Genomic DNA, 25,067 nt, shown 5'->3' on the forward strand with positions numbered 1-25,067 from the left:
TGTCAAATTCATACTTCTATTCCTTCCTTCCATTTCTATAAATTGGTGCTTGCAAGGATAAAAGACACTTATAATAGGGAGAAACAAAAAGTCTTGAGATCACATTTTACATGGAAGTGTCAAGCGCGTGGAGCGGGAAAGAGCACACAATGAGGAATATCCTTTTAACAGTCTTTAATGATCCACATTGGAACGAAAGCAGACAGAAATCACACGCTGCAAAGACGAGGAACAAACAGGAATTTATATAGCACACAGGAAATGACTTAATTAACAAGACACACCTGAACCGATACAAAGAAGAAGACAAGGTTTCAGCTTCTTTCCTGCTCAATGACTAGTCTAATAAAACAGAACGATTTTTACACGCGGCTCGGTCATTATTCTCAGCGACAGGTTCTGATATCCAGTGCTGATATTATTTTGGTCCAATGCTGTGATTGACGGATGCATATTCACAGTGAATCTCGTCTTCACTGAATCTGACTGAAGAGTCACTGAGAGACTCTTCGTGCTTCTGAAACTGACAGAGGAGTACAGGAGCCCATCAGAGGGGATTGTGGGTGACTGGACGGTGGAATAGAGATGAGCTGATTCGGGATCTGAGACCTGAATCTCTTCTCGATCCTGCAATAATAAAAGCCCTCAAACATGAACTCTTAAAGGGTACACACCTTGTCAGATATTTAGGCACAGATCAGTTCAGTTGTGAAACTCACAGTTTGGTGGCCTTCTGTCTCTCTCCTGTCTGACGAGATGACGTCTGCGTGCAAAAAACGGGAAATGATTTGAACTGTTGTATTTCTGAGACATCTAGGTATATAAATCTATATATGTATATCTGACCAGCGGAGGCAGACGAACTGCGATTGATTAAATGTTCAGTAGTACGTTTTGTGTGTCTCACCGTGTTTTCTGCTGCGTTTTATTTTGAACAACACCAGCGCTAAAAACACAGCCAGCAGGACCAGACCCACAGAAACCAAAGCTGTCACAGAAAAGCCTGAAACTGACAAAAGAATTGTCGCAGGTTTTTTTTGTTGGACTAAAGCACTGGGTGTAGCGCGACTGAATTATTGCTATACTGTCATCCACTGCTATAATACATTTCCAAAATTTTAAAATCACACTTGAAAATGAAAACTCTCTCATCTGCTGTGATCTGAGGCCCTTCTGTCACAAGGCCTATTCCGTGTGAAACACGTCAAACCTGGCAAAGACCACCACTGGTCGTTTGCTTCCTGTTTGTGGTTTAAAGCTGGTGTGAAAATGACTCTTCAGACTGAAGCTGCAGACTATACCACAGCATGCTGCTTTAAAGGTACAGTACACCAAAAAATGGAAAAAAGATTTTAGAAGATTTTTGTCATCATTAAATGAGCCACATGTTCCTTGAAATCTGTACTATTGGTGCGCAAAAGATATTTTGATGAATGTTGCTAACTGCATTGGATCCCATTGACTTTTACTGCATTGCATTTAAAACACGCACACACATTTGTTTTTTTGAAATATGAGGACATTCCAATTAAATTCCAGTGTATTTTTATATACTGTACAAACCATATTTACAAAAAGAGAGAAGAAAACCTGAATTTTTAGCCTTTGGAAAAAAAGTGGAAATGCCCTCATAGATCACCTCCTATTTGTAATACCTTTTTTATACCATGTTATTATACAACAACAACAGAAGTAGATTCATTAATTAAATTTCTGCTTAAGTGTTTGTTTTACCTCTGGGCACATGTAGCTGAACTTCAGTGAATATGAAGGACCCAGAACTCTCTTCTCCACACCAGTATTTCCCAGAATCCTCTTCTCTCAGGTCTCTGATCTTCACAGTAAAGACTCCAGCAGAGGTTTCTTCAGTCAGAGAGAATCTGTGGTTTATCCTGTTACTGGATGAAACATGAACTCCGTCTCTGATGCAGATATTGGGCTGATCTCCTCTACAGAAAAACCTCTGATCTTGATTCCTGATGTGTTTACAGCTGATGTTCACCGATTCTCCAACAGACGCTTCCTGAGAGACCCTGAAGAAACACAACATTAAATATGATGAGTGATAGTACAATGATCAGAAACATTGAGATTATTCCTAAATAAACCTCCTCACCGTCCTTCCTGATGATCATGAGCTCAACAGGAAGAAGAAGCTCGTCTTTCACTGAACACCAGTATTTCCCAGCATCCTCTGCTCTCAGCTCAGTCATGGTCACAGTGAAGAGCTCAGTGTCGTCCTTCACTGAAATATTTGGCTTTTTAACATGGGCTTCATCTGATCGAATTATATTTTGAGCATCTTTCTTGAAACATTTTCCTTTGGACAGATGCTTTGTTTTTTTTGAATATTTTTATCATAAGGACATTTGATGTCGACTGAATCTCCTTCTCGTCTGATGACTGGAGGAACTGATAGTCAAAGAGAAGAGAGACATATTAACACACTGTAAAATACATGGCTATATTATTAAAGTGTTTGTGGTTTCTGTACATACTGGATAAAGTCAGCTCATGTTTATTGGTGAGAGAAACAGAAGTCAGATGTTTGTTTCTGGTTTCTTCTCCACACCAGTAAACTCCAGCATCTCTCAGCCTCACATTACTGAAGATCGCTGTGAAAACTCCTGCTGTACTTTCAGAAAACTCTGATGAACTGATCTTCTCACAGATCTTCTCCTCGTTCTCTTTACAGATGTGTTTGAAGGTCTTGTTTTTCTCAGGAGAATTACAGGTGAGCTTCACACTTTCACCAAAAACAGCTGATGTGCTTGATGCAGGAAAATCATCAGCTATATATAAAAGAAATGCATAAATAATACTAATAAATCAGAAATGTCTTCATTTTAACTGCTAGAAAGTGTCCAAAACAAGTTCTTTACCTGTACTGATCTTCAGTTTGATCTCAGTGAACAGATGATCTTTATCAGTATTCACTCCACATCTGTACGTTCCTTCATCACCTTCAGTTAAATCACTGATAAAAACCTTCAGAAGTCCTTTATTATTATCATCATAGATGTGCACTTTATTACGTTGGACCCATTGATTCTGATCTTCATCATGGATCTTCTGTGAGGATCTTTCTGCAAGAATTTCTTGTTTCTTTTAATTTTTGTGGAAATGTACACGTGATGAAGACTGATTTACTGATGTAGGCCTCGACCTGGACAGAAGTTATCTGACCTGCAAGACAAGATTTATTTCTTCATTTATTACATTATGAACAGTCAGGAGAGAGCTGTTATGTATGTATTACTTTTTTCAAATTAAAATGAAGCTGAACTCACTAGAAACATTCAGCTCAATCTCTTTAATGAAGGTGATGTAAGTGATAGATGTTTCTGAAGGTGGTTTATCTGATCCGTCTCTCTCCACTCCACATAAATAAACTCCTCTATCCTCTGCAGAAACGTTTCTGATGGTTACATTAAAGTGATCTTTCTGAGAGTCAGTCAGGATGAACTTCTCCTCAGATGATGAAGATGATGATGAAGATGATGATGATGATGATGAAGAGTTCAGGACAAGCTCAGGATCTCCGTTCACTCTGTAGAAGACTTTGGTGTGTTTTTAAACCCTTGATCATATTCACAGCGGATAGTGATTGTTTGACTAATATATGCAGATCCGATAACAGACGTCCCCACAAGAAGAAGAGTCTGAAAAATAAGTTCAACAAATCATTGCAGCGTACACTAAAAAACTGAACATGTTATTAGAAGTATTAAAGGTGCAATACTTTGTCTTTGCTGCCATCTCTGTTTAATAGATAAATGTTTAGCAGAGTTTTTTTAGGTAGATTTATGGTTAGCTGTGATCAAAGCAAATCCATCATTCTACGTCAAGGCAGAAAGAAATCCACCAAAGTATTTCCAAAATGGCGGTCTGACTGCCTGGAGTATAGATATATATACCTACATGTCTAACCGCTCGGTAAGACAGGTTAAACTGGGAATACTTCACATTTGAGCACATGGAGGGCCTCTGGTTATAAAGGCCTCAAACAGGAAGTAGATGCAGAGGAAGTCTGATGGTTGAGCTCAGTTAGTACTCGTGCAACGGCTCCTCTGCTGGTTACAATGTCTTATTTAGCAAAAACCCTGATAAAATGTATTTATTGCAATCGGGAAATAAATGCCCATCATTTTCTTATAAGGAGGTTAAATGCCGATAAAATCTAAATCAGCTTAATTATAAATCATTATTAACTATTATTTTTGTAAGTGTATCACTGTGAATAAGGATAAGGCATGCAAACTATTTTTACTTTTTTTATTTTTAATTTTCATTGTTATTTACCTTTATATCTGTTTATATTTATATACCATAGTGCACCTTTAAATTCTATAAATTATAAATAATATTAAAGTAGAAAGTATGATACGCACTTTTGTTAACCTTTAACTCAACATCATGACTCCATTTCTGATTGTTTCCACATGTGTGTGTTTCCCATCATCCTCTCTGCTGAGCTTCCTGATAAACACTGTGAAGAATCTGTTGTTTTTATCGTCATACAGAGAGATTCTCTCATTATTAACCCAGCGCCGCTGAAGATCAGAACTGGTTTTTCCACACTCTTTATCTCTGCAGAAATACTTTACTTTATGTTGACCGTCATGTTCTTTTGGATACATGCACTTGAACATCACACTCCTCCAGAGCAGCCAATCACATTGAAACAAAGTCCCTGACCTGACAAACACAAGATCATACGATCATCTTATGAGTTATTTTCTATATATTTACAACCTGCGTAATATAATTAAATAAAACTGACCTGAGATCAGACAAACAGTGATGAAGACGACGGTGGCCTTCATTCCAGACTGACTTCAGTCTCTGTGATATTCAGACAAAACCAGATCACACCAAAATCCAGAGAAAACAAGAACTGATCAAATACTTGGAATACAGTGAAAGTCCTTTTAGATAAAAGCGCCTGCCAAATGCATCAATTGTAAACACACATATCCTCCTTCAGTCTCTCTCTCTCTCATTTCTTCTTCCTTATTCTCTGTAAAGTTTCCACCCAGCTGCGGAAAGAGCTATGTGTTTAGATATGTGTGAAAGATAAAGATAAATATATGTGAAAATGATGTAGAGAAACATTCTGAATAACAGCGCAGATAACACATCAGTAAGGTTTTCAGAGAAAGCATACAGATGATGAAATCATGTATTTATAGTGGGTGTTTTGAGAGGCCTACAAATTGGTCGAGGCACTTTTTTAGCAGACTCTTCTGATAGTTGCCATTTGCATCTAACTGATTACAATTTATCTCACATCCTTTTACTTCGCTTTCAGAGAAAGTCACCCAGAGCCTTGTGAAACTCTCACACACTGAGGGTTTAGAGTATTTCAGAACTGTGTTGCATGTTATCTCATTGGTGTCTGTTCAAGAAAAGAATTAAATGCATACATAACCATTCATTGGCGTGAGTGGGTCTCCTCTCGATCAGGGTTGGGGGACGTTGATCCTGGAGAGCCGCTGTCCTGCAGAGTTTAGCTCTCTAATCAAACACTACCAGCTATTCAAGGTCTTCAGGGTGTTTTTTTTTGTTATTCAGGTTTGGAGCTGAACTGTGCAGGACAGTGGCCCTCCAGGATCAATGTTCCTCACCCGGTTCTAGAAGAGTGAAAAGGCCAGAAATGGTTACCACATAACTAACAAAAATGAACACGGCAACAGAAGCCTACTAAGTAGTTTAGAACCAAAAGTCCTTCCTCCTTTAAGCAGCCAGCAAGCAGCAGCCACGTGTGACACAGAAACAAACACTAGATGGTGCAGTAATAGCATCTCTTGACCAGGGGCCATCGAACTGTTCCTGGAGGAGTTTAGCTTCAACTCGCCTCAACACACTTGTCTGGGAGTTTGAAGTATACCTAGTAAGACCTTGATTCGCTGCTTCAGGTGTGTTTGAGTAGAGCTGGAGCTTTGGTTTTATCCAAAACCCACACTTGCTGTCTGTGCACTTGACTACTTAAATGATGTATTTCCTGTATTTGGACCAAGTGGGAGTAAAGAACAATAAACAACACTGTTAGAAGATTTGAATTTAAATTAAATGTTCATATTTTAAAATCGTTGCACCTGTAAACAACTCTTCATTTTGTGCAAGCAACTTTATAAATGTTTGTTCTGTGGTCCCTAAGAAAAAAACGAATGAAATGTCTTGAATTACGTGATGAATGGGAGTTTTAGATGTTTTACAAAACATGTAAACTGATTAAACAACACTTTATCCAACATCTCGCAAGGTCTGGGCAAAAATGTACGATTCATATCCAGAACATAATGCATGATGGGATACACCAGTGCTGTATCTGAGTCCAGCATCCGGGAGCAATGTGGAGAACTTTTAAACAGTTAAAGAGTTAAAGTTAATGAGATAATTAAGTGACTAATTAATTGATGATGCATTAGTGATGAACACCTGCTGTTATTGAGAGTTACAGTGGAGTTGATGTTTTATTGGTAAAATCACCATCATGAAGATCAGTGTTTGCTTTATTTGGCCTCATGAAGTATCTATGAATAAGAAATATCAAGAAGTAGACTCTGTTTGGGTATTGAATGAAATTCAGCTCTTACTGAACAACAAAAAATGCTATTGAACAACTTCAACTATAATGAATCAATAGTGAAAAAGAACAAAAGAGCTGAACCTGTTCAGGCTTTTTTAGACATGAACACTTCATGTGATCCTCAAAAGTAATGACAATAATTATTAATGCTGCAGTGCATCATGGGAGTTTTGACTATGGTGTTATCCAGCATGCATTGCAGCATTAAGCATTTTGTTGTTTGCCGCCATTGTTGAGATTCTCTCTGATTCCTTTGCTTTGTCAACATTACCCTTCAGCGACACATTAAATGGAAGTCTTGTGTGTCTTTGAGCAAACAGCTCTTGACAAATTTATTTATTCATTTAGCAGAACGTCTTATCCAATATATTTGCAATACGTTAAGTTAAAATGTGATTTTTTCTAATTTAGTAGATATTTCTAAAAATATAGTTTATTGCTAATTAAGTAGATTTTTACAGAATAAAAATATTTTAATCCTAGCAAGTTATTATGTACATCACATTTTATAACAAACTGACATGAATGACAATGAGTGCAATTGAAAAAAGCTTGTGCATAATATGAAGCTGCATCTCCGCAAATACAAAGATGAAAAGCACATTTCAAATAAAAGTCCATGTTTTCTTTAGTCAACGAAACATTTCAGCTTCTTTCTCAACAGCGACGTGTCGCTAACCGCTCTATAACTTCTTCAATGACACGGATTGATTATTACAGACATCCTTCTAAAACAAAAATCCAGTGCTGATATTATTTTGGTCCAATGCTGTGATTGACGGATGCATATTCACAGTGAATCTCGTCTTCACTGAATCTGACTGAAGAGTCACTGAGAGACTCTTCGTGCTTCTGGAAACTGACAGAGGAGTACAGGAGCCCATCAGAGAGGATTGTGGGTGACTGGACGGTGGAATAGAGATGAGCTGATTCGGGATCTGAGACTGAATGCTGTCTGGCATCTTGAATCACCTCTTGAGCCTGCAAGCAGTAAAATCTCCAAAACATGAAGTAGCCCTGCAGACATTTCACAAATAAAGATGTATATCTGAAACTCACTGTCTCTGACGATGAAGCAGTCCCTGTGTGAACAAAATAAACGTCTGAGATTAAGAGCGTCCGAGATGAATTTAACTGCGTATTTTTCACAAACTGAGATTTACTGAGTGTTCAGTAGTGTGTGTTAGCATCTCACCGTGTTTCCTGTGTTTTAGTTTGAATAAGATTAAGGCTGTAACCAGAGCCAGCAGGAGCAATCCCACAGGAACAGCAACCTTCACAGAGGAGCCTGAAATCACATGACATTCATTGGCAATATTCATACATATCATGCATCTGACACCCATGCTTGTATCATAAGATCACTTTTTTTGCTGCCAGATGAGGCCATTCCTGAAAGAACAATCACAGCTCCTCGGGAAGTCTGGGCCTGCATTTTTATTGTTTTATTTGGTGGTGGAAAGTAAAAATGAAAAGAATGGCGAGATGTAAAATCCAAATTCCAAGAAAAGTCAAAATTGTAAGATATAAACGTAAAATACAGTGAAACAATGAAAACAGACAGTAACCGTCATACTCCAAAAAAATGACAAAAACATCATAAAAGTCCAGGTTACTCGTCTGATGTCTTCATAAGCTCTGTGTGAGGAACTAACAAACACTAACATGTTATCATTTAAAGAAAAAACACTTATGTGTTTTCACCTGGATATCATTGATTTTGCAAAACAGAGAAACAGTGACGTTTGATGTCATACGTGCAAGAACAGAAGAGCTTCACAACATAATGAGAAAGAGTTGAAGGATCTCACCAGGCTTTTCTGTTTCCTCTTTGGTGGTAGGAGAGGTCATTTCTAAAAAAATACATAAATAATTAAGTGTGTGTGTACACATGTTGTGTATCCGACACTTATGTTAAAGTAAATTGAAGGGTTTTAGAGTAGGGTCTTTTTACAACAAATCAAGCTATGCTATCTATTAAGACATGTTTTGGTAATGTGTACACAGCTAAGTTTAATACATTTAGGACATGATTCAAATTAAGCTCTTCTTGCGTTCTTTGAGGGCCGTTCTAGATCTGCTGCTATGTAGACACAATGAGAAGAACACCCATCTATTCTCGTAGCTCGTATTTCTTTATAAGTTTCATGCAAGTTTCATAATATTACATAAGGCACTGATGGTGTTTTCAGGCGACATCTTTCATACTTTTCAGCGCCTTGACAGTTTCTGTTTGTCAGTCAATGAGACAGTCACAAGCCAGTTTTCATCCAAAATATCTTAAATTGTGTTCAGAAGACAAAGGAGAAGCAAAGCAGTCAGTTTTACTTCAACACAGTTGCTTGGTGACAGTGGTCACACAACATCAAACACACACACACACACACACACACACACACACACACACACACACACACACACACACACACACACACAGTTCCCCAAAATGATTATCACATTCTCAAAACCCAGAACATTTCCTTCAACCTTAAAACACATAACAATGTGCAGTCTGATGTGCAATAAAGTAGAAGAAAAAATTAATAAACTTCTCTAAACATCTGTATTCATCTGAAGAAAGAATATTTTTCTTTGTAAATAATAGTAAAATAAAGGTCTTTTACCTCTGGTCACATGTAGCTGAACTTCAGTGAATATGAAGGACCCAGAACTCTCTTCTCCACACCAGTATTTCCCAGAATCCTCTTCTCTCAGGTCTCTGATCTTCACAGTAAAGACTCCAGCAGAGGTTTCTTCAGTCAGAGAGAATCTGTGGTCTTCACTGTTACTGGATGAAACACTGAACTCCGTCTCTGATGCAGATATTGGGCTGATCTCCTCTACAGAAAAACCTCTGATGTTGATTCCTGATGTGTTTACAGCTGATGTTCACCGATTCTCCGACAGACGCTTCCTGAGAGACCCTGAAGAACACAACATTAAATATGATGAGTGATAGTACAATGATCAGAAACATTGAGATTATTCCTAAATAAACCTCCTCACCGTCCTTCCTGATGATCATGAGCTCAACAGGAAGAAGAAACACGTCTTTCACTGAACACCAGTATTTCCCAGCATCCTCTGCTCTCAGCTCAGTCATGGTCACAGTGAAGAGCTCAGTGTCGTCCTTCACTGAAATATTTGGCTTTTTAACATGGGCTTCATCTGATCGAATTATATTTTGAGCATCTTTCGTGAAACATTTTCCTTTGCACAGATATTTTATTTCTTTTTCAAACAGTTTCCACTGCGCAGACATCTTTCTTCTGTGTCCTCATAAGGACATTTGATGTCGACTGAATCTCCTTCTCGTCCAATCACTGGAGGAACTGATAGTCAAAGAGAAGAGGGACATATTAACACACTGTAAAATACATGGCTATATTATTAAAGTGTTTGTGGTTTCTGTACATACTGGATAAAGTCAGCTCATGTTTATTGGTGAGAGAAACAGAAGTCAGATGTTTGTTTCTGGTTTCTTCTCCACACCAGTAAACTCCAGCATCTCTCAGCCTCACATTACTGAAGATCGCTGTGAAAACTCCTGCTGTACTTTCAGAAAACTCTGATGAACTGATCTTCTCACAGATCTTCTCCTTGTTCTCTTTACAGATGTGTTTGATGGTCCCGTGTTTCTCAGGAGAATTACAGGTGAGTTTCACACTTTCACCAAAAACAGCTGATGTGCTTGATGCAGGAAAATCATCAGCTATATATAAAAAGAAATGCATAAATAATACTAATAAATCAGAAATGTCTTCATTTTAACTGCTAGAAAGTGTCCAAAACAAGTTCTTTACCTGTACTGATCTTCAGTTTGATCTCAGTGAACAGATGATCTTTATCAGTATTCACTCCACATCTGTACGTTCCTTCATCACCTTCAGTTAAATCACTGATAAAAACCTTCAGAAGTCCTTTATTATTATCATCATAGATGTGCACTTTATTACGTTGGACCCATTGATTCTGATCTTCATCATGGATCTTCTGTGAGGGATCTTTCTGCAAGAATTTCTTGTTTCTTTTTAATTTTTGTGGAAATGTACACGTGATGAAGACTGATTTACTGATGTAGGCCTCGACCTGGACAGAAGTTATCTGACCTGCAAGACAAGATTTATTTCTTCATTTATTACATTATTAACAGTCAGGAGAGATTTACTTTTCTTATTTTGAGATAGAGTATTAAATAATTAAAATGAAACTAAACTCACTTTGAACATTCAGCTCAATCTCTTTAATGAAGGTGATGTAAGTGATAGATGTTTCTGAAGGTGGTTTATCTGATCCGTCTCTCTCCACTCCACATAAATAAACTCCTCCATCAGAAACGTCTGTGATGGTTACATTAAAGTGATCTTTCTGAGAGTCAGTCAGGATGAACTTCTCCTCAGATGATGATGATGATGGTGATGATGATGATGATGAAGAGTTCAGGACAAGCTCAGGATCTATGTTCACTCTGTAGAAGACTTTTGTGTGTTTTTAAACCCTTGATCATATTCACAGCGGATAGTGATTGTTTGACTAATATATGCAGATCGGATAACAGACGTCCCACAAGAAGAAGAGTCTGAAAAATAAGTTCAACAAATCATTGCGGCGTACACTCAAAACTGAACATGTTATTAGAAGTATTAAAGGTGCAATACTTTGTCTTTGCTGCCATCTCTGTTTAATAGATAAATGTTTTGCAGAGTTTTTTTAGGTATATTTACAGGTAGCTGTGATCAGATCAGATCCATCATTCTACGTCAAGGCAGAAAGAAGTCCACCAAGGCATTTCCAAAATGGCTGCCTGACTGTCCGGACTATAGATATATATACCTAGATGTCTCATTAGAGACTATTTCGTGGGCATAATCTGACATATTGTATCGGTCTGATTAAAATTGTTTGTTTTAGTTACTAAAGGTATGGTTTGCAAAACAAAAATAAAAAAATAAAAGCTCTTTAATGACGGTTAGAATCCATTCACAGAAGTTTAATGAGCAAATACAAAAGGCAAAGTCAATAAACAGGCAGTGGGTCAAAAACCAATCCAAACCAAGCAGAGAGAGCAAAAGGGGGAATCCAAAGAATCGAATACAGAGAACAAGGCAGAATCATAAACAAACAGGTCAGGCAGAACAATCAGGAAACCGCTGATTAAGGCAGGTTAAACTGGGAATACTTCACATTTGAGCACATGGAGGGCCTCTGGTTATAAAGCCCTCAAACAGGAAGTAGATGCAGAGGAAGTCTGATGGTTGAGCACAGTTAGTACTCGTACAACGGCTCCTCTGCTGGTTACAATGTCTTATTTAGCAAAAACCCTGATAAAATGTATTTATTGCAATCGGAAATAAATGCCCATCATTTTCTTATAAGGAGGTTAAATGCCGATAAAATCTAAATCAGCTTAATTATAAATCATTATTAACTATTATTTTTGTAAGTGTATCACTGTGAATAAGGATAAGGCATGCAAACTATTTTTACTTTTTTATTTTTAATTTTCATTGTTATTTACCTTTATATCTGTTTATATTTATATACCATAGTGCACCTTTAAATTCTATAAATTATAAATAATATTAAAGTAGAAAGTATGATACGCACTTTTGTTAACCTTTAACTCAACATCACGACTCCATTTCTGATTGTTTCCACATGTGTGTTTCCCATCATCCTCTCTGCTGAGCTTCCTGATAAACACTGTGAAGAATCTGTTGTTTTTATCGTCATACAGAGAGATTCTCTCATTATTAACCCAGCGCCGCTGAAGATCAGAACTGGTTTTTCCACACTTTATCTCTGCAGAAATACTTTACTTTATGTTGACCATCATGTTCTTTTGGATACATGCACTTGAACATCACACTCCCTCCAGAGCAGCCAATCACATTGAAACAAAGTCCCTGACCTGACAAACACAAGATCATATGATCATCTTATGAGTTATTTTCTATATATTTACAACCTGCGTAATATAATTAAATAAAACTGACCTGAGATCAGACAAACAGTGATGAAGACGACGGTGGCCTTCATTCCAGACTGACTTCAGTCTCTGTGATATTCAGACAAAACCAGATCACACCAAAATCCAGAGAAAACAAGAACTGATCAAATACTTGGAATACAGTGAAAGTCCTTTTTAGATAAAAGCGCCTGCCAAATGCATCAATTGTAAACACACATATCCTCCTTCAGTCTCTCTCTCTCTCATTTCTTCTTCCTTATTCTCTGTAAAGTTTCCACCCAGCTGCGGAAAGAGCTATGTGTTTAGATATGTGTGAAAGATAAAGATAAATATATGTGAAAATGATGTAGAGAAACATTCTGAATAACAGCGCAGATAACACATCAGTAAGGTTTTCAGAGAAAGCATACAGATGATGAAATCATGTATTTATAGTGGGTGTTTTGAGAGGCCTACAAATTGGTCGAGGCACTTTTTTAGCAGACTCTTCTGATAGTTGCCATTTGCATCTAACTGATTACAATTTATCTCACATCCTTTTACTTCGCTTTCAGAGAAAGTCACCCAGAGCCTTGTGAAACTCTCACACACTGAGGGTTTAGAGTATTTCAGAACTGTGTTGCATGTTATCTCATTGGTGTCTGTTCAAGAAAAAGAATTAAATGCATACATAACCATTCATTGGCGTGAGTGGGTCTCCTCTCGATCAGGGTTGGGGGACGTTGATCCTGGAGAGCCGCTGTCCTGCAGAGTTTAGCTCTCTAATCAAACACTACCAGCTATTCAAGGTCTTCAGGGTGTTTTTTGTTATTCAGGTTTGGAGCTGAACTGTGCAGGACAGTGGCCCTCCAGGATCAATGTTCCTCACCCGGTTCTAGAAGAGTGAAAAGGCCAGAAATGGTTACCACATAACTAACAAGGCTTCTCAAAAATGAACACGGCAATAGAAGCCTACTAAGTAGTTTAGAACCAAAAGTCCTTCCTCCTTTAAGCAGCCAGCAAGCAGCAGCCACGTGTGACACAGAAACAAACACTAGATGGTGCAGTAATAGCATCTCTTGACCAGGGGCCATCGAACTGTTCCTGGAGGAGTTTAGCTTCAACTCGCCTCAACACACTTGTCTGGGAGTTTGAAGTATACCTAGTAAGACCTTGATTCGCTGCTTCAGGTGTGTTTGAGTAGAGCTGGTGCTTTGGTTTTATCCAAAAACCCACACTTGCTGTCTGTGCACTTAACTACTTAAATGATGTATTTCCTGTATTTGGACCAAGTGGGAGTAAAGAACAATAAACAACACTGTTAGAAGATTTGAATTTAAATTAAATGTTCATATTTTAAAATCGTTGCACCTGCAAACAACTCTTCATTTTGTGCACGCAACTTTATAAATGTTTGTTTTGTGGTCCCTAAGAAAAAACGAATGAATTGTCTTGAATTACGTGATGAATGGGCGTTTTAGATGTTTTACAAAACATGTAAACTGATTAAACAACACTTTATCCAACATCTCGCAAGGTCTGGGCAAAAAAATGTACGATTCATATCCAGAACATAATGCATGATGGGATACACCAGTGCTGTATCTGAGTCCAGCATCCGGGAGCAATGTGGAGAACTTTTAAACAGTTAAAGAGTTAAAGTTAATGAGATAATTAAGTGACTAATTAATTGATGATGCATTAGTGATGAACACCTGCTGTTATTGAGAGTTACAGTGGAGTTGATGTTTTATTGGTAAAATCACCATCATGAAGATCAGTGTTTGCTTTATTTGGCCTCATGAAGTATCTATGAATAAGAAATATCAAGAAGTAGACTCTGTTTGGGTATTGAATGAAATTCAGCTCTTACTGAACAACAAAAAATGCTATTGAACAACTTCAACTATAATGAATCAATAGTGAAAAAGAACAAAAGAGCTGAACCTGTTCAGGCTTTTAGACATGAACACTTCATGTGATCCTCAAAAGTAATGACAATAATTATTAATGCTGCAGTGCATCATGGGAGTTTTGACTATGGTGTTATCCAGCATGCATTGCAGCATTAAGCATTTTGTTGTTTGCCGCCATTGTTGAGATTCTCTCTGATTCCTTTGCTTTGTCAACATTACCCTTCAGCGACACATTAAATGGAAGTCTTGTGTGTCTTTGAGCAAACAGCTCTTGACAAATTTATTTATTCATTTAGCAGAACGTCTTATCCAATATATTTGCAATACGTTAAGTTAAAATGTGATTTTTTTTCTAATTTAGTAGATATTTCTAAAAATATAGTTTATTGCTAATTAAGTTGATTTTTACAGAATAAAAAATATTTTAATCCTAGCAAGTTATTATGTACATCACATTTTATAACAAACTGACATGAATGACAATGAGTGCAATTGAAAAAAGCTTGTGCATAATATGAAGCTGCATCTCCGCAAATACAAAGATGAAAAGCACATTTCAAATAAAAGTCCATGTTTTCTTTAGTCAACGAGAAACATTTCAGCTTCTTTCTCAACAGCGACGTGTCGCTAACCGCTCTATAACTTCTTCAATGACACGGATTGATTATTACAGACATCCTTCTAAAACAAAAATCCAGTGCTGATATTATTTTGGTCCAATGCTGTGATTGACGGATGCATATTCACAGTGAATCTCGTCTTCACTGAATCTGACTGAAGAGTCACTGAGAGACTCTTCGTGCTTCTGAAACTGACAGAGGAGTACAGGAGCCCATCAGAGGGGATTGTGGGTGACTGGACGGTGGAATAGAGATGAGCTGATTCGGGATCTGAGACTGAATGCTGTCTGGCATCTTGAATCACCTCTTGAGCCTGCAAGCAGTAAAATCTCCAAAACATGAAGTAGCCCTGCAGACATTTCACAAATAAAGATGTATATCTGAAACTCACTGTCTCTGACGATGAAGCAGTCCCTGTGTGAACAAAATAAACGTCTGAGATTAAGAGCGTCCGAGATGAATTTAACTGCGTATTTTTCACAAACTGAGATTTACTGAGTGTTCAGTAGTGTGTGTTAGCATCTCACCGTGTTTCCTGTGTTTTAGTTTGAATAAGATTAAGGCTGTAACCAGAGCCAGCAGGAGCAATCCCACAGGAACAGCAACCTTCACAGAGGAGCCTGAAATCACATGACATTCATTGGCAATATTCATACATATCATGCATCTGACACCCATGCTTGTATCATAAGATCACTTTTTTGCTGCCAGATGAGGCCATTCCTGAAAGAACAATCACAGCTCCTCAGGAAGTCTGGGCCTGCATTTTTATTGTTTTATTTGGTGGTGGAAAGTAAAATGAAAAAGAATGGCGAGATGTAAAATCCAAATTCCAAGAAAAGTCAAAATTGTAAGATATAAACGTAAAATACAGTGAAACAATGAAAACAGACAGTAACCGTCATACTCCAAAAAATGACAAAAACATCATAAAAAGTCCAGGTTACTCGTCTGATGTCTTCATAAGCTCTGTGTGAGGAACTAACAAACACTAACATGTTATCATTTAAAGAAAAAAACACTTATGTGTTTTCACCTGGATATCATTGATTTTGCAAAACAGAGAAACAGTGACGTTTGATGTCATACGTGCAAGAACAGAAGAGCTTCACAACATAATGAGAAAGAGTTGAAGGATCTCACCAGGCTTTTCTGTTTCCTCTTTGGTGGTAGGAGAGGTCATTTCTAAAAAAATACATAAATAATTAAGTGTGTGTGTACACATGTTGTGTATCCGACACTTATGTTAAAGTAAATTGAAGGGTTTTAGAGTAGGGTCTTTTACAACAAATCAAGCTATGCTATCTATTAAGACATGTTTTGGTAATGTGTACACAGCTAAGTTTAATACATTTAGGACATGATTCAAATTAAGCTCTTCTTGCGTTCTTTGAGGGCCGTTCTAGATCTGCTGCTATGTAGACACAATGAGAAGAACACCCATCTATTCTCGTAGCTCGTATTTCTTTATAAGTTTCATGCAAGTTTCATAATATTACATAAGGCACTGATGGTGTTTTCAGGCGACATCTTTCATACTTTTCAGCGCCTTGACAGTTTCTGTTTGTCAGTCAATGAGACAGTCACAAGCCAGTTTTCATCCAAAATATCTTAAATTGTGTTCAGAAGACAAAGGAGAAGCAAAGCAGTCAGTTTTACTTCAACACAGTTGCTTGGTGACAGTGGTCACACAACATCAAACACACACACACACACACACACACACACACACACACACACACACACACACACACACACACAGAGTTCCCCAAAATGATTATCACATTCTCAAAACCCAGAACATTTCCTTCAACCTTAAAACACATAACAATGTGCAGTCTGATGTGCAATAAAGTAGAAGAAAAAAATTAATAAACTTCTCTAAACATCTGTATTCATCTGAAGAAAGAATATTTTTCTTTTGTAAATAATAGTAAAATAAAGGTCTTTTACCTCTGGTCACATGTAGCTGAACTTCAGTGAATATGAAGGACCCAGAACTCTCTTCTCCACACCAGTATTTCCCAGAATCCTCTTCTCTCAGGTCTCTGATCTTCACAGTAAAGACTCCAGCAGAGGTTTCTTCAGTCAGAGAGAATCTGTGGTCTTCACTGTTACTGGATGAAACATGAACTCCGTCTCTGATGCAGATATTGGGCTGATCTCCTCTACAGAAAAACCTCTGATCTTGATTCCTGATGTGTTTACAGCTGATGTTCACCGATTCTCCAACAGACGCTTCCTGAGAGACCCCTGAAGAACACAACATTAAATATGATGAGTGATAGTACAATGATCAGAAACATTGAGATTATTCCTAAATAAACCTCCTCACCGTCCTTCCTGATGATCATGAGCTCAACAGGAAGAAGAAGCACGTCTTTCACTGAACACCAGTATTTCCCAGCATCCTCTGCTCTCAGCTCAGTCATGGTCACAGTGAAGAGCTCAGTGTCGTCCTTCACTGAAATATTTGGCTTTTTAACATGGGCTTCATCTGATCGAATTATATTTTGAGCATCTTTCGTGAAACATTTTCCTTTGCACAGATATTTTATTTCTTTTTTCAAACAGTTTCCACTGCGCAGACATCTTTCTTCTGTGTCCTCATAAGGACATTTGATGTCGACTGAATCTCCTTCTCGTCCAATCACTGGAGGAACTGATAGTCAAAGAGAAGAGGGACATATTAACACACTGTAAAATACATGGATATATTATTGAAGTGTTTGTGGTTTCTGTACATACTGGATAAAGTCAGCTCATGTTTATTGGTGAGAGAAACAGAAGTCAGATGTTTGTTTCTGGTTTCTTCTCCACACCAGTAAACTCCAGCATCTCTCAGCCTCACATTACTGAAGATCGCTGTGAAAACTCCTGCTGTACTTTCAGAAAACTCTGATGAACTGATCTTCTCACAGATCTTCTCCTTGTTCTCTTTACAGATGTGTTTGAAGGTCTTGTTTTTCTCAGTAGAATTACAGGTGAGCTTCACACTTTCACCAAAAACAGCTGATGTGCTTGATGCAGGAAAATCATCAGCTATATATAAAAGAAATGCATAAATAATACTAATAAATCAGAAATGTCTTCATTTTAACTGCTAGAAAGTGTCCAAAACAAGTTCTTTACCTGTACTGATCTTCAGTTTGATCTCAGTGAACAGATGATCTTTATCAGTATTCACTCCACATCTGTACGTTCCTTCATCACCTTCAGTTAAATCACTGATAAAAACCTTCAGAAGTCCTTCACTGGTATCATCATACATGTGCACTTTATTACGTTGGACCCATTGATTCTGATCTTCATCATGGATCTTCTGTGAGGGATCTTTCTGCAAGAATTTCTTGTTTCTTTTTAATTTCTGTGGAAATGTACAGGTGATGAAGACTGATTTACTGATGTAGGCCTCGACCTGGACAGAAGTTATCTGACCTGCAAGACAAGATTTATTTCTTCATTTATTACATTATTAACAGTCAGGAGAGATTTACTTTTCTTATTTTGAGATAGAGTATTAAATAATTAAAATGAAACTAAACTCACTTTGAACATTCAGCTCAATCTCTTTAATGAAGGTGATGTAAGTGATAGATGTTTCTGAAGGTGGTTTATCTGATCCGTCTCTCTCCACTCCACATAAATAAACTCCTCCATCAGAAACGTCTGTGATGGTTACATTAAAGTGATCTTTCTGAGAGTCAGTCAGGATGAACTTCTCCTCAGATGATGATGATGATGATGATGATGATGATGATGATGAAGAGTTCAGGACAAGCTCAGGATCTCCGTTCACTCTGTAGAAGACTTTGGTGTGTTTTTTAAACCCTTGATCATATTCACAGCGGATAGTGATTGTTTGACTAATATATGCAGATCCGATAACAGACGTCCCACAAGAAGAAGAGTCTGAAAAATAAGTTCAACAAATCATTGCGGCGTACACTAAAAACTGAACATGTTATTAGAAGTATTAAAGGTGCAATACTTTGTCTTTGCTGCCATCTCTGTTTAATAGATAAATGTTTTGCAGAGTTTTTTTTAGGTATATTTACAGGTAGCTGTGATCAGATCAGATCCATCATTCTACGTCAAGGCAGAAAGAAGTCCACCAAGGCATTTCCAAAATGGCTGCCTGACTGTCCGGACTATAGATATATATACCTAGATGTCTCATTAGAGACTATTTCGGTGGGCCTCAATCTGACATATTGTATCGGTCTGATTAAAATTGTTTGTTTTAGTTACTAAAGGTATGGTTTGCAAAACAAAAATAAAAAAATAAAAGCTCTTTAATGACGGTTAGAATCCATTCACAGAAGTTTAATGAGCAAATACAAAAGGCAAAGTCAATAAACAGGCAGTGGGTCAAAAACCAATCCAAACCAAGCAGAGAGAGCAAAAGGGGGAATCCAAAGAATCGAATACAGAGAACAAGGCAGAATCATAAACAAACAGGTCAGGCAGAACAATCAGGAAACCGCTCTGATTAAGGCAGGTTAAACTGGGAATACTTCACATTTGAGCACATGGAGGGCCTCTGGTTATAAAGGCCTCAAACAGGAAGTAGATGCAGAGGAAGTCTGATGGTTGAGCTCAGTTAGTACTCGTACAACGGCTCCCTCTGCTGGTTACAATGTCTTATTTAGCAAAAAAACCCTGATAAAATGTATTTATTGCAATCGGGAAATAAATGCCCATCATTTTCTTATAAGGAGGTTAAATGCCGATAAAATCTAAATCAACTTAATTATAAATCATTATTAACTATTATTTTTGTAAGTGTATCACTGTGAATAAGGATAAGGCATGCAAACTATTTTTACTTTTTTTTTTTTAATTTTCATTGTTATTTACCTTTATATCTGTTTATATTTATATACCATAGTGCACCTTTTTAAATTCTATAAATTTTAAATAATATTAAAGTAGAAAGTATCATACGCACTTTTGTTAACCTTTAACTCAACATCACGACTCCATTTCTGATTGTTTCCACATGTGTGTTTCCATCATCCTCTCTGCTGAGCTTCCTGATAAACACTTTCAGGAATCTGTTGTTTTTATCAGCATACAGAGAGATTCTCTCATTATTAACCCCAGCGCTGCTGAAGATCAGAACTGATTCCTGTACACTCTTTATCTCTGCAGAAATACTTTCCTTCATGTTGACCGTCATGTTCTTTTGGATACATGCACTTGAACATCACACTCCCTCCAGAGCAGCCAATCACATTGAAACAAAGTCCCTGACCTGACAAACACAAGATCATATGATCATCTGAGTTATTTTCTATATATTTACAACCTGCGTAATATAATTAAATAAAACTGACCTGAGATCAGACAGACAGTGATGAAGACGACGGTGGCCTTCATTCCAGACTGACTTCAGTCTCTGTGATATTCAGACAAAACCAGATCACACCAAAATCCAGGGAAAGCAAGAACTGATCAAATGTGATCCTCAAACGCAATGAAAGTCACTATTATTACAAGCACACGCATCCTCCAGTTGTCTCTCACACATTTCTACTTCCTTATTTGAATAATAACTGTTCCACCCAGCTGCAGCAAGTGTGCTGACATGTGTAAAAGATACAGAGAAACACATGAGGCTGATGACAACGGTTCATTCAAGACGACCTGTTCTTTTCACCTTTATTCAGCGTGTAATGCTACTTAGAGAGTAAAGGGACTCATTCTCAATGTTATCAAGCACTGGTTTTTCCTCGGTTGTAGTGTTGATTTTCCTGAGAGAATCTTACGCAAGGCTTAGGAGAAATAAGAACAGGGCCTGGTTGCCACTTATAGCCTTTGCACTTGAATACTTTTCTAACTACATGATGCACTTCCTGTATTGGGCTCAGTGGTTATGAAGTGTGTGTATTTGTGGAACTTTCCATTATCTGATAGCACATATTTATAGTGCTGTAAAAACATATTTGTTGTTATTTTCAGTACTTACTGAATGTCTGTTCAGTAGTCTCTGTAGCAGATGATGCAGTTCAGCAATTTTTGTGCTTTTATGCTTCAAATGACGCATAGAATAAACATACTCGTCTTTGAAGCGATACAATGTGCATCATCTGTTTTAACTTGCACTGAAAACGTGACCTCTCACAAGATCTCAACACAAAAGTCTTACACTATTCCCAAAACATGATGAGACACATTAGCCTCAATGACCACCCTTCAGAGGTTTAAGGATGGTGTAGCTTTACAATGCATTAAAGTGCCCCTATTATGCCTTTTTAGTTTACAATAGGTATACATGCATGTAAGGTGAAAAAAACTCTTTCGTTTTGAATGATGCAAATGTATTATCCATGACATGTTGCCATCACAGAAATGATTCAATTGTTAAGAACTTGTTTAGGCTGTATATAATTGATTCTTTATTTTGGTAGACAATCGTTTTTTTTTTTTCATCATGCACTTTTTATTTACATCTTTGCCAATATTTTGCATTCACTTACAGCTAACTGCACTAAAGGTAGTATTGCAAATGGCATAGTAGTGACACTTTAACCACACTCAGCTTAAACTGCACTTCCTGTTGTGTTTGTACTTTCCTAAGAGCAAAGACCGCAAGTATGGGTATCTGGAAAGGCCTTTAGCTTGAAGCTTGCGGTTGATAAAAGAGGCTCGACATTTACACGATAGACTGGTCTAGCTGACCAATCAGAGTATATTGTGCTTTTCGAGAGAGGAGGAGTTTTGTAAAGGCAGGAACAGAGCAACTGACAATATTAAACATAGTACTTTGATCGAAATAATCATATCACATGTGATCCAATATTCAAGCTTGAAAACAAAATCAAAGGGGCTTAATAATGGCCTGTATAATATGATATATTATAAAGACTCATATATTAGCAGGCTCTTTTACAGTCTCACACAAGCTCTCACAAATGTTCTCTCTGACACACACATTGGTTAAAGAAAAATATTTAAATGCATACACATTTCTCTCCTCTTTCATGACAATAATATGAGTTGTATGGTCACTGGAAAAACTCGCTACGTGGATGTTGCGCCAAGCCTGCAGAGGGAGCTCTAACCTCTGGATGAACTGTGAGCACTTCCTCTGCTGCTACTTCCTGTTCCTACTTCCTGGGGACTATAAATTCTGAAGCAGGCCCCTCACCTGCATGTAGCATTGTAGTTAGCAAAGCCTTGTTTATTTGTTCTTGCCTTGTTTTTCCTTGTTGTAGATCAGGGGTGCACACACTTTTTCAACCCGAGAGCTACTTATGACATGACCGAGTCAAAATGATCTACCGCCCACTAAAAATGCAAAACACATTATATATAAATATATTGAGAATTATTTTTATATAGTATACGCTGGTGTACCTTGCATTACTGAATCAACCTATATTGCACAATACATTTACATTTAGTCATTTAGCAGACGCCTTTATCCAAAGCACAACTCAATACAACTGTACTTTTTTTTTTTCAACCGGAACGATGCTTCAGTGTCCGCTCTTGCCTTTGAAGTTAGCTGTGTGAAAAATGACTGCTATCCGGACAGCTGGGATTTTAGTTCCTTCACCTTACTCCTTCTCAGCTCGCTTTTCGGAGGGAACTCGGTGTCATAGTTTTTATGAACAGTCCGAAAGTGGCGCTCCACATTTCTCTTCTTCAGTAAAGCAATTGTAGACTGACAGATGAGGCAAACGCACTTCGAAAATGACTTTGTGAAAAAGAAGTCCTCCTCCCTCCGTATGGTAGTGGTAGGTCTTGGCTTTTTACTTGGTCCAGCTTTTCCACTCATTTTTATCCCTTTCTTACTCGCTAGCTTGCTAGAGTTTTGCAGCACTTAGCGCAGTTGTATGCGCTTTTTTTTTCAATGCCATGCAATCTACCCACAATGCCTTTGCGATCGACCAGTCGATCGCGATCGACGTAATGGTCACCCCTGTTGTAGATTCTTTGGTTTCTGACTTTGGTTTTTTGATTGTTTGCTGCCTGACCCAATCCCTGCCTGATTTTGGATTTTTGTTGTCGCCTTCCCTCTGATATTCCTGTTTTAATGAACCTCCTATAGAACTTAGCAAATCCAATGAACCGTTGAACCTACTTGACAGTAGTGGGTATGGGCCAGTTGCGGACCACCTCAAGCTTCTTAGGTCCATCTCCAGGTGGCCAGGGTAACATGAAATTCACACTTTTCTGGTTTTGTGTAGAGATGATTATCAAGAAATCTCTGAAGTTCCCTACTAACATGGCCCTCATGCTCCTCCAATGACCTTGAGGAAATTATCGTCAAGGTATACAAAAACAAATTGATTAAGTAGGTCCCCAAGAACATAATTAATTAGTGCTTGTAAAACTGGCGTGGCGTTGGTGAGCCCGAACGGCATCATCAGATATTCATAGTGGCCTGTGAGGGTGTTGAAGGGCGTCTTCCATTCGTCCCTTGCCGGATCCACACGAGATGGTAAGCATTGCAGAGTTTAGTAAGAATAGAAGCCCCTTGAAACCGCTCAAAGGCAGTGGGGAAGGGGTATCGATTCGAACCGTGATCTTGTTGAGGACCCGGTACCGATACAAGACCTAAGGCCTGAATAGTGTTTCTCAGTTAAGTTGACACTTAAATATTTAAATTAGTTTAGCAACACAAAACTATAAAACTAAAAAAACCTGAATGGCTTATATTTTTCAAATAAGTTTGACTTCAACTTGCAAATTGTTCATATAGAGAGTCCTCTGTTTCAAGCCATGCACCACAGCTCTAATAAAAATGAGAATTATTGATTTATTGCTTGATGTTATTGTTTCAGTCGTACATTTATGTAACATAAATTTAAAAGCATGTATTGCAGCTACAGTATTTGACGTGTTGAATGTCATTGTTGTTTGGGTGTTGGAGTTTCCAGATATATGCTATTTTAATTATTGATTCCTGATCTATTTAATATCTCACATTAGACTGTTATCAATAAAACTTATAAAGATAAAGACAAGACAAGACTATGCTTATATGAGCAGCTTAGCAACGTTCAACTGTGAATCAACAAAGGCATTACATAAATATGAGGTGCATTTTACAGAAAAATGGAAATAAATGCATAAAAATGTGGGACTGGGAAACTATAGTGAATTTATTTTGACACGATCGACTTTTGATCCGAATCTGCCTTCTGGAAAGTCAAGGGCCAGATACTACTAAAGTAAACACTGATCACAGTAACGGTAAATAAGAGATTTTCTTCTTTGCTGATTCTTCTTGTTATCATCAGGTGTCTTCAATAACAGACAATCATCACTCAATGAATCTCTTAATTACCTCATTAACTTTAATGATGATCCATGCCCAATTTTTCATGAATCAGACCAAAGAAAAAGCTTAAATAGCATCTATGCTCAAGAGAATAAAATGTCAGTAAACTGAATTTATCAACTACAACTTTTCAGCTATTTTGTCATATATATATATATTATATATGACAGCTTTAATTCAACACTGTTTTGTTTAAATAAATGTTTAACAACAACTTATTTTGATCATCAGCATCTCCTGAAGTTTGCTGGAGTCTGTGAAGTAAATGGGATAAGGTGCTTCAGAGATAAGGTGCTTCATACAAATAACGGAAGTATTTGCAAATGAAACATACAGAAACGTTATAGTGGCATTCTTTTTAAACAATATTCAGGATATTATAACATCTATCTTTCCATGTTATAACAAAAAGAAAGCATGAAATAGAATCAAACACTAAGTAATAACACATTAATAACACAGTATTTAAAGGGTAATGAGACGATGACAAGCAGCTGGTGGTAATAAAACAGTAATGAGTGCAGGGGTTTATGGAAACGACTGCCCTCTGATGGCTAAAATGTGAATCACACTGACTGTGAAAGTTTCCATACTCATGATGTATAACGATTGGTTGCTAAATGATCATTTATTATATAAAAATGCTTTTTACTTTACTCGTGTGTGAATCTCCAAGTAAAACAGCATCTGTGCA

General features: G+C 37.5%; 3 protein-coding genes and 1 long non-coding RNA gene across 4 annotated transcripts; all 4 read right to left on the minus strand.

The window, feature by feature from the left end:
• Window positions 1–315: 315 nt before the first annotated feature.
• Window positions 316–2,050, minus strand: LOC122349470. Its single transcript, XM_043245516.1, has 4 exons — window positions 1,735–2,050; window positions 908–1,009; window positions 720–763; window positions 316–627 (listed from the first exon to the last, which is right to left on the minus strand). The coding sequence occupies exons 1-4, from the start codon at window positions 2,048–2,050 to the stop codon at window positions 343–345; spliced, it is 747 nt and encodes a 248-aa protein (XP_043101451.1). The 3' UTR covers window positions 316–342.
• Window positions 2,051–2,128: 78 nt separating this feature from the next.
• LOC122326719 lies at window positions 2,129–3,057 on the minus strand. Its single transcript, XR_006247505.1, has 3 exons — window positions 2,883–3,057; window positions 2,499–2,792; window positions 2,129–2,412 (listed from the first exon to the last, which is right to left on the minus strand). It is a non-coding gene; the product is annotated as an uncharacterized LOC122326719 (long non-coding RNA).
• Window positions 3,058–7,243: 4,186 nt separating this feature from the next.
• On the minus strand, window positions 7,244–9,695 carry LOC122349476. The gene is made up of 6 exons (XM_043245530.1): window positions 9,599–9,695; window positions 9,217–9,459; window positions 8,404–8,445; window positions 7,788–7,880; window positions 7,652–7,674; window positions 7,244–7,573 (listed from the first exon to the last, which is right to left on the minus strand). The coding sequence occupies exons 1-6, from the start codon at window positions 9,693–9,695 to the stop codon at window positions 7,346–7,348; spliced, it is 726 nt and encodes a 241-aa protein (XP_043101465.1). The 3' UTR covers window positions 7,244–7,345.
• Window positions 9,696–9,817: 122 nt separating this feature from the next.
• Window positions 9,818–20,086, minus strand: LOC122349482 (polymeric immunoglobulin receptor-like). Its single transcript, XM_043245543.1, has 17 exons — window positions 20,030–20,086; window positions 18,628–18,990; window positions 18,211–18,516; window positions 17,827–18,120; window positions 17,414–17,740; window positions 17,032–17,331; window positions 16,222–16,263; window positions 15,606–15,698; window positions 15,470–15,492; window positions 15,206–15,391; window positions 12,589–12,650; window positions 12,443–12,503; window positions 12,200–12,359; window positions 10,813–11,070; window positions 10,396–10,701; window positions 10,011–10,304; window positions 9,818–9,924 (listed from the first exon to the last, which is right to left on the minus strand). Exons 3-17 carry the CDS (start codon window positions 18,347–18,349, stop codon window positions 9,818–9,820), a joined length of 2,652 nt encoding a protein of 883 aa, XP_043101478.1. The 5' UTR covers window positions 18,350–18,516; window positions 18,628–18,990; window positions 20,030–20,086.
• Between the last annotated feature and the right edge of the window lie 4,981 nt (window positions 20,087–25,067).

The sequence above is a fragment of the Puntigrus tetrazona genome, chromosome 1 (assembly GCF_018831695.1).
Source record: "Puntigrus tetrazona isolate hp1 chromosome 1, ASM1883169v1, whole genome shotgun sequence".
NCBI classification, from domain to species: Eukaryota; Metazoa; Chordata; class Actinopteri; order Cypriniformes; family Cyprinidae; genus Puntigrus; species Puntigrus tetrazona.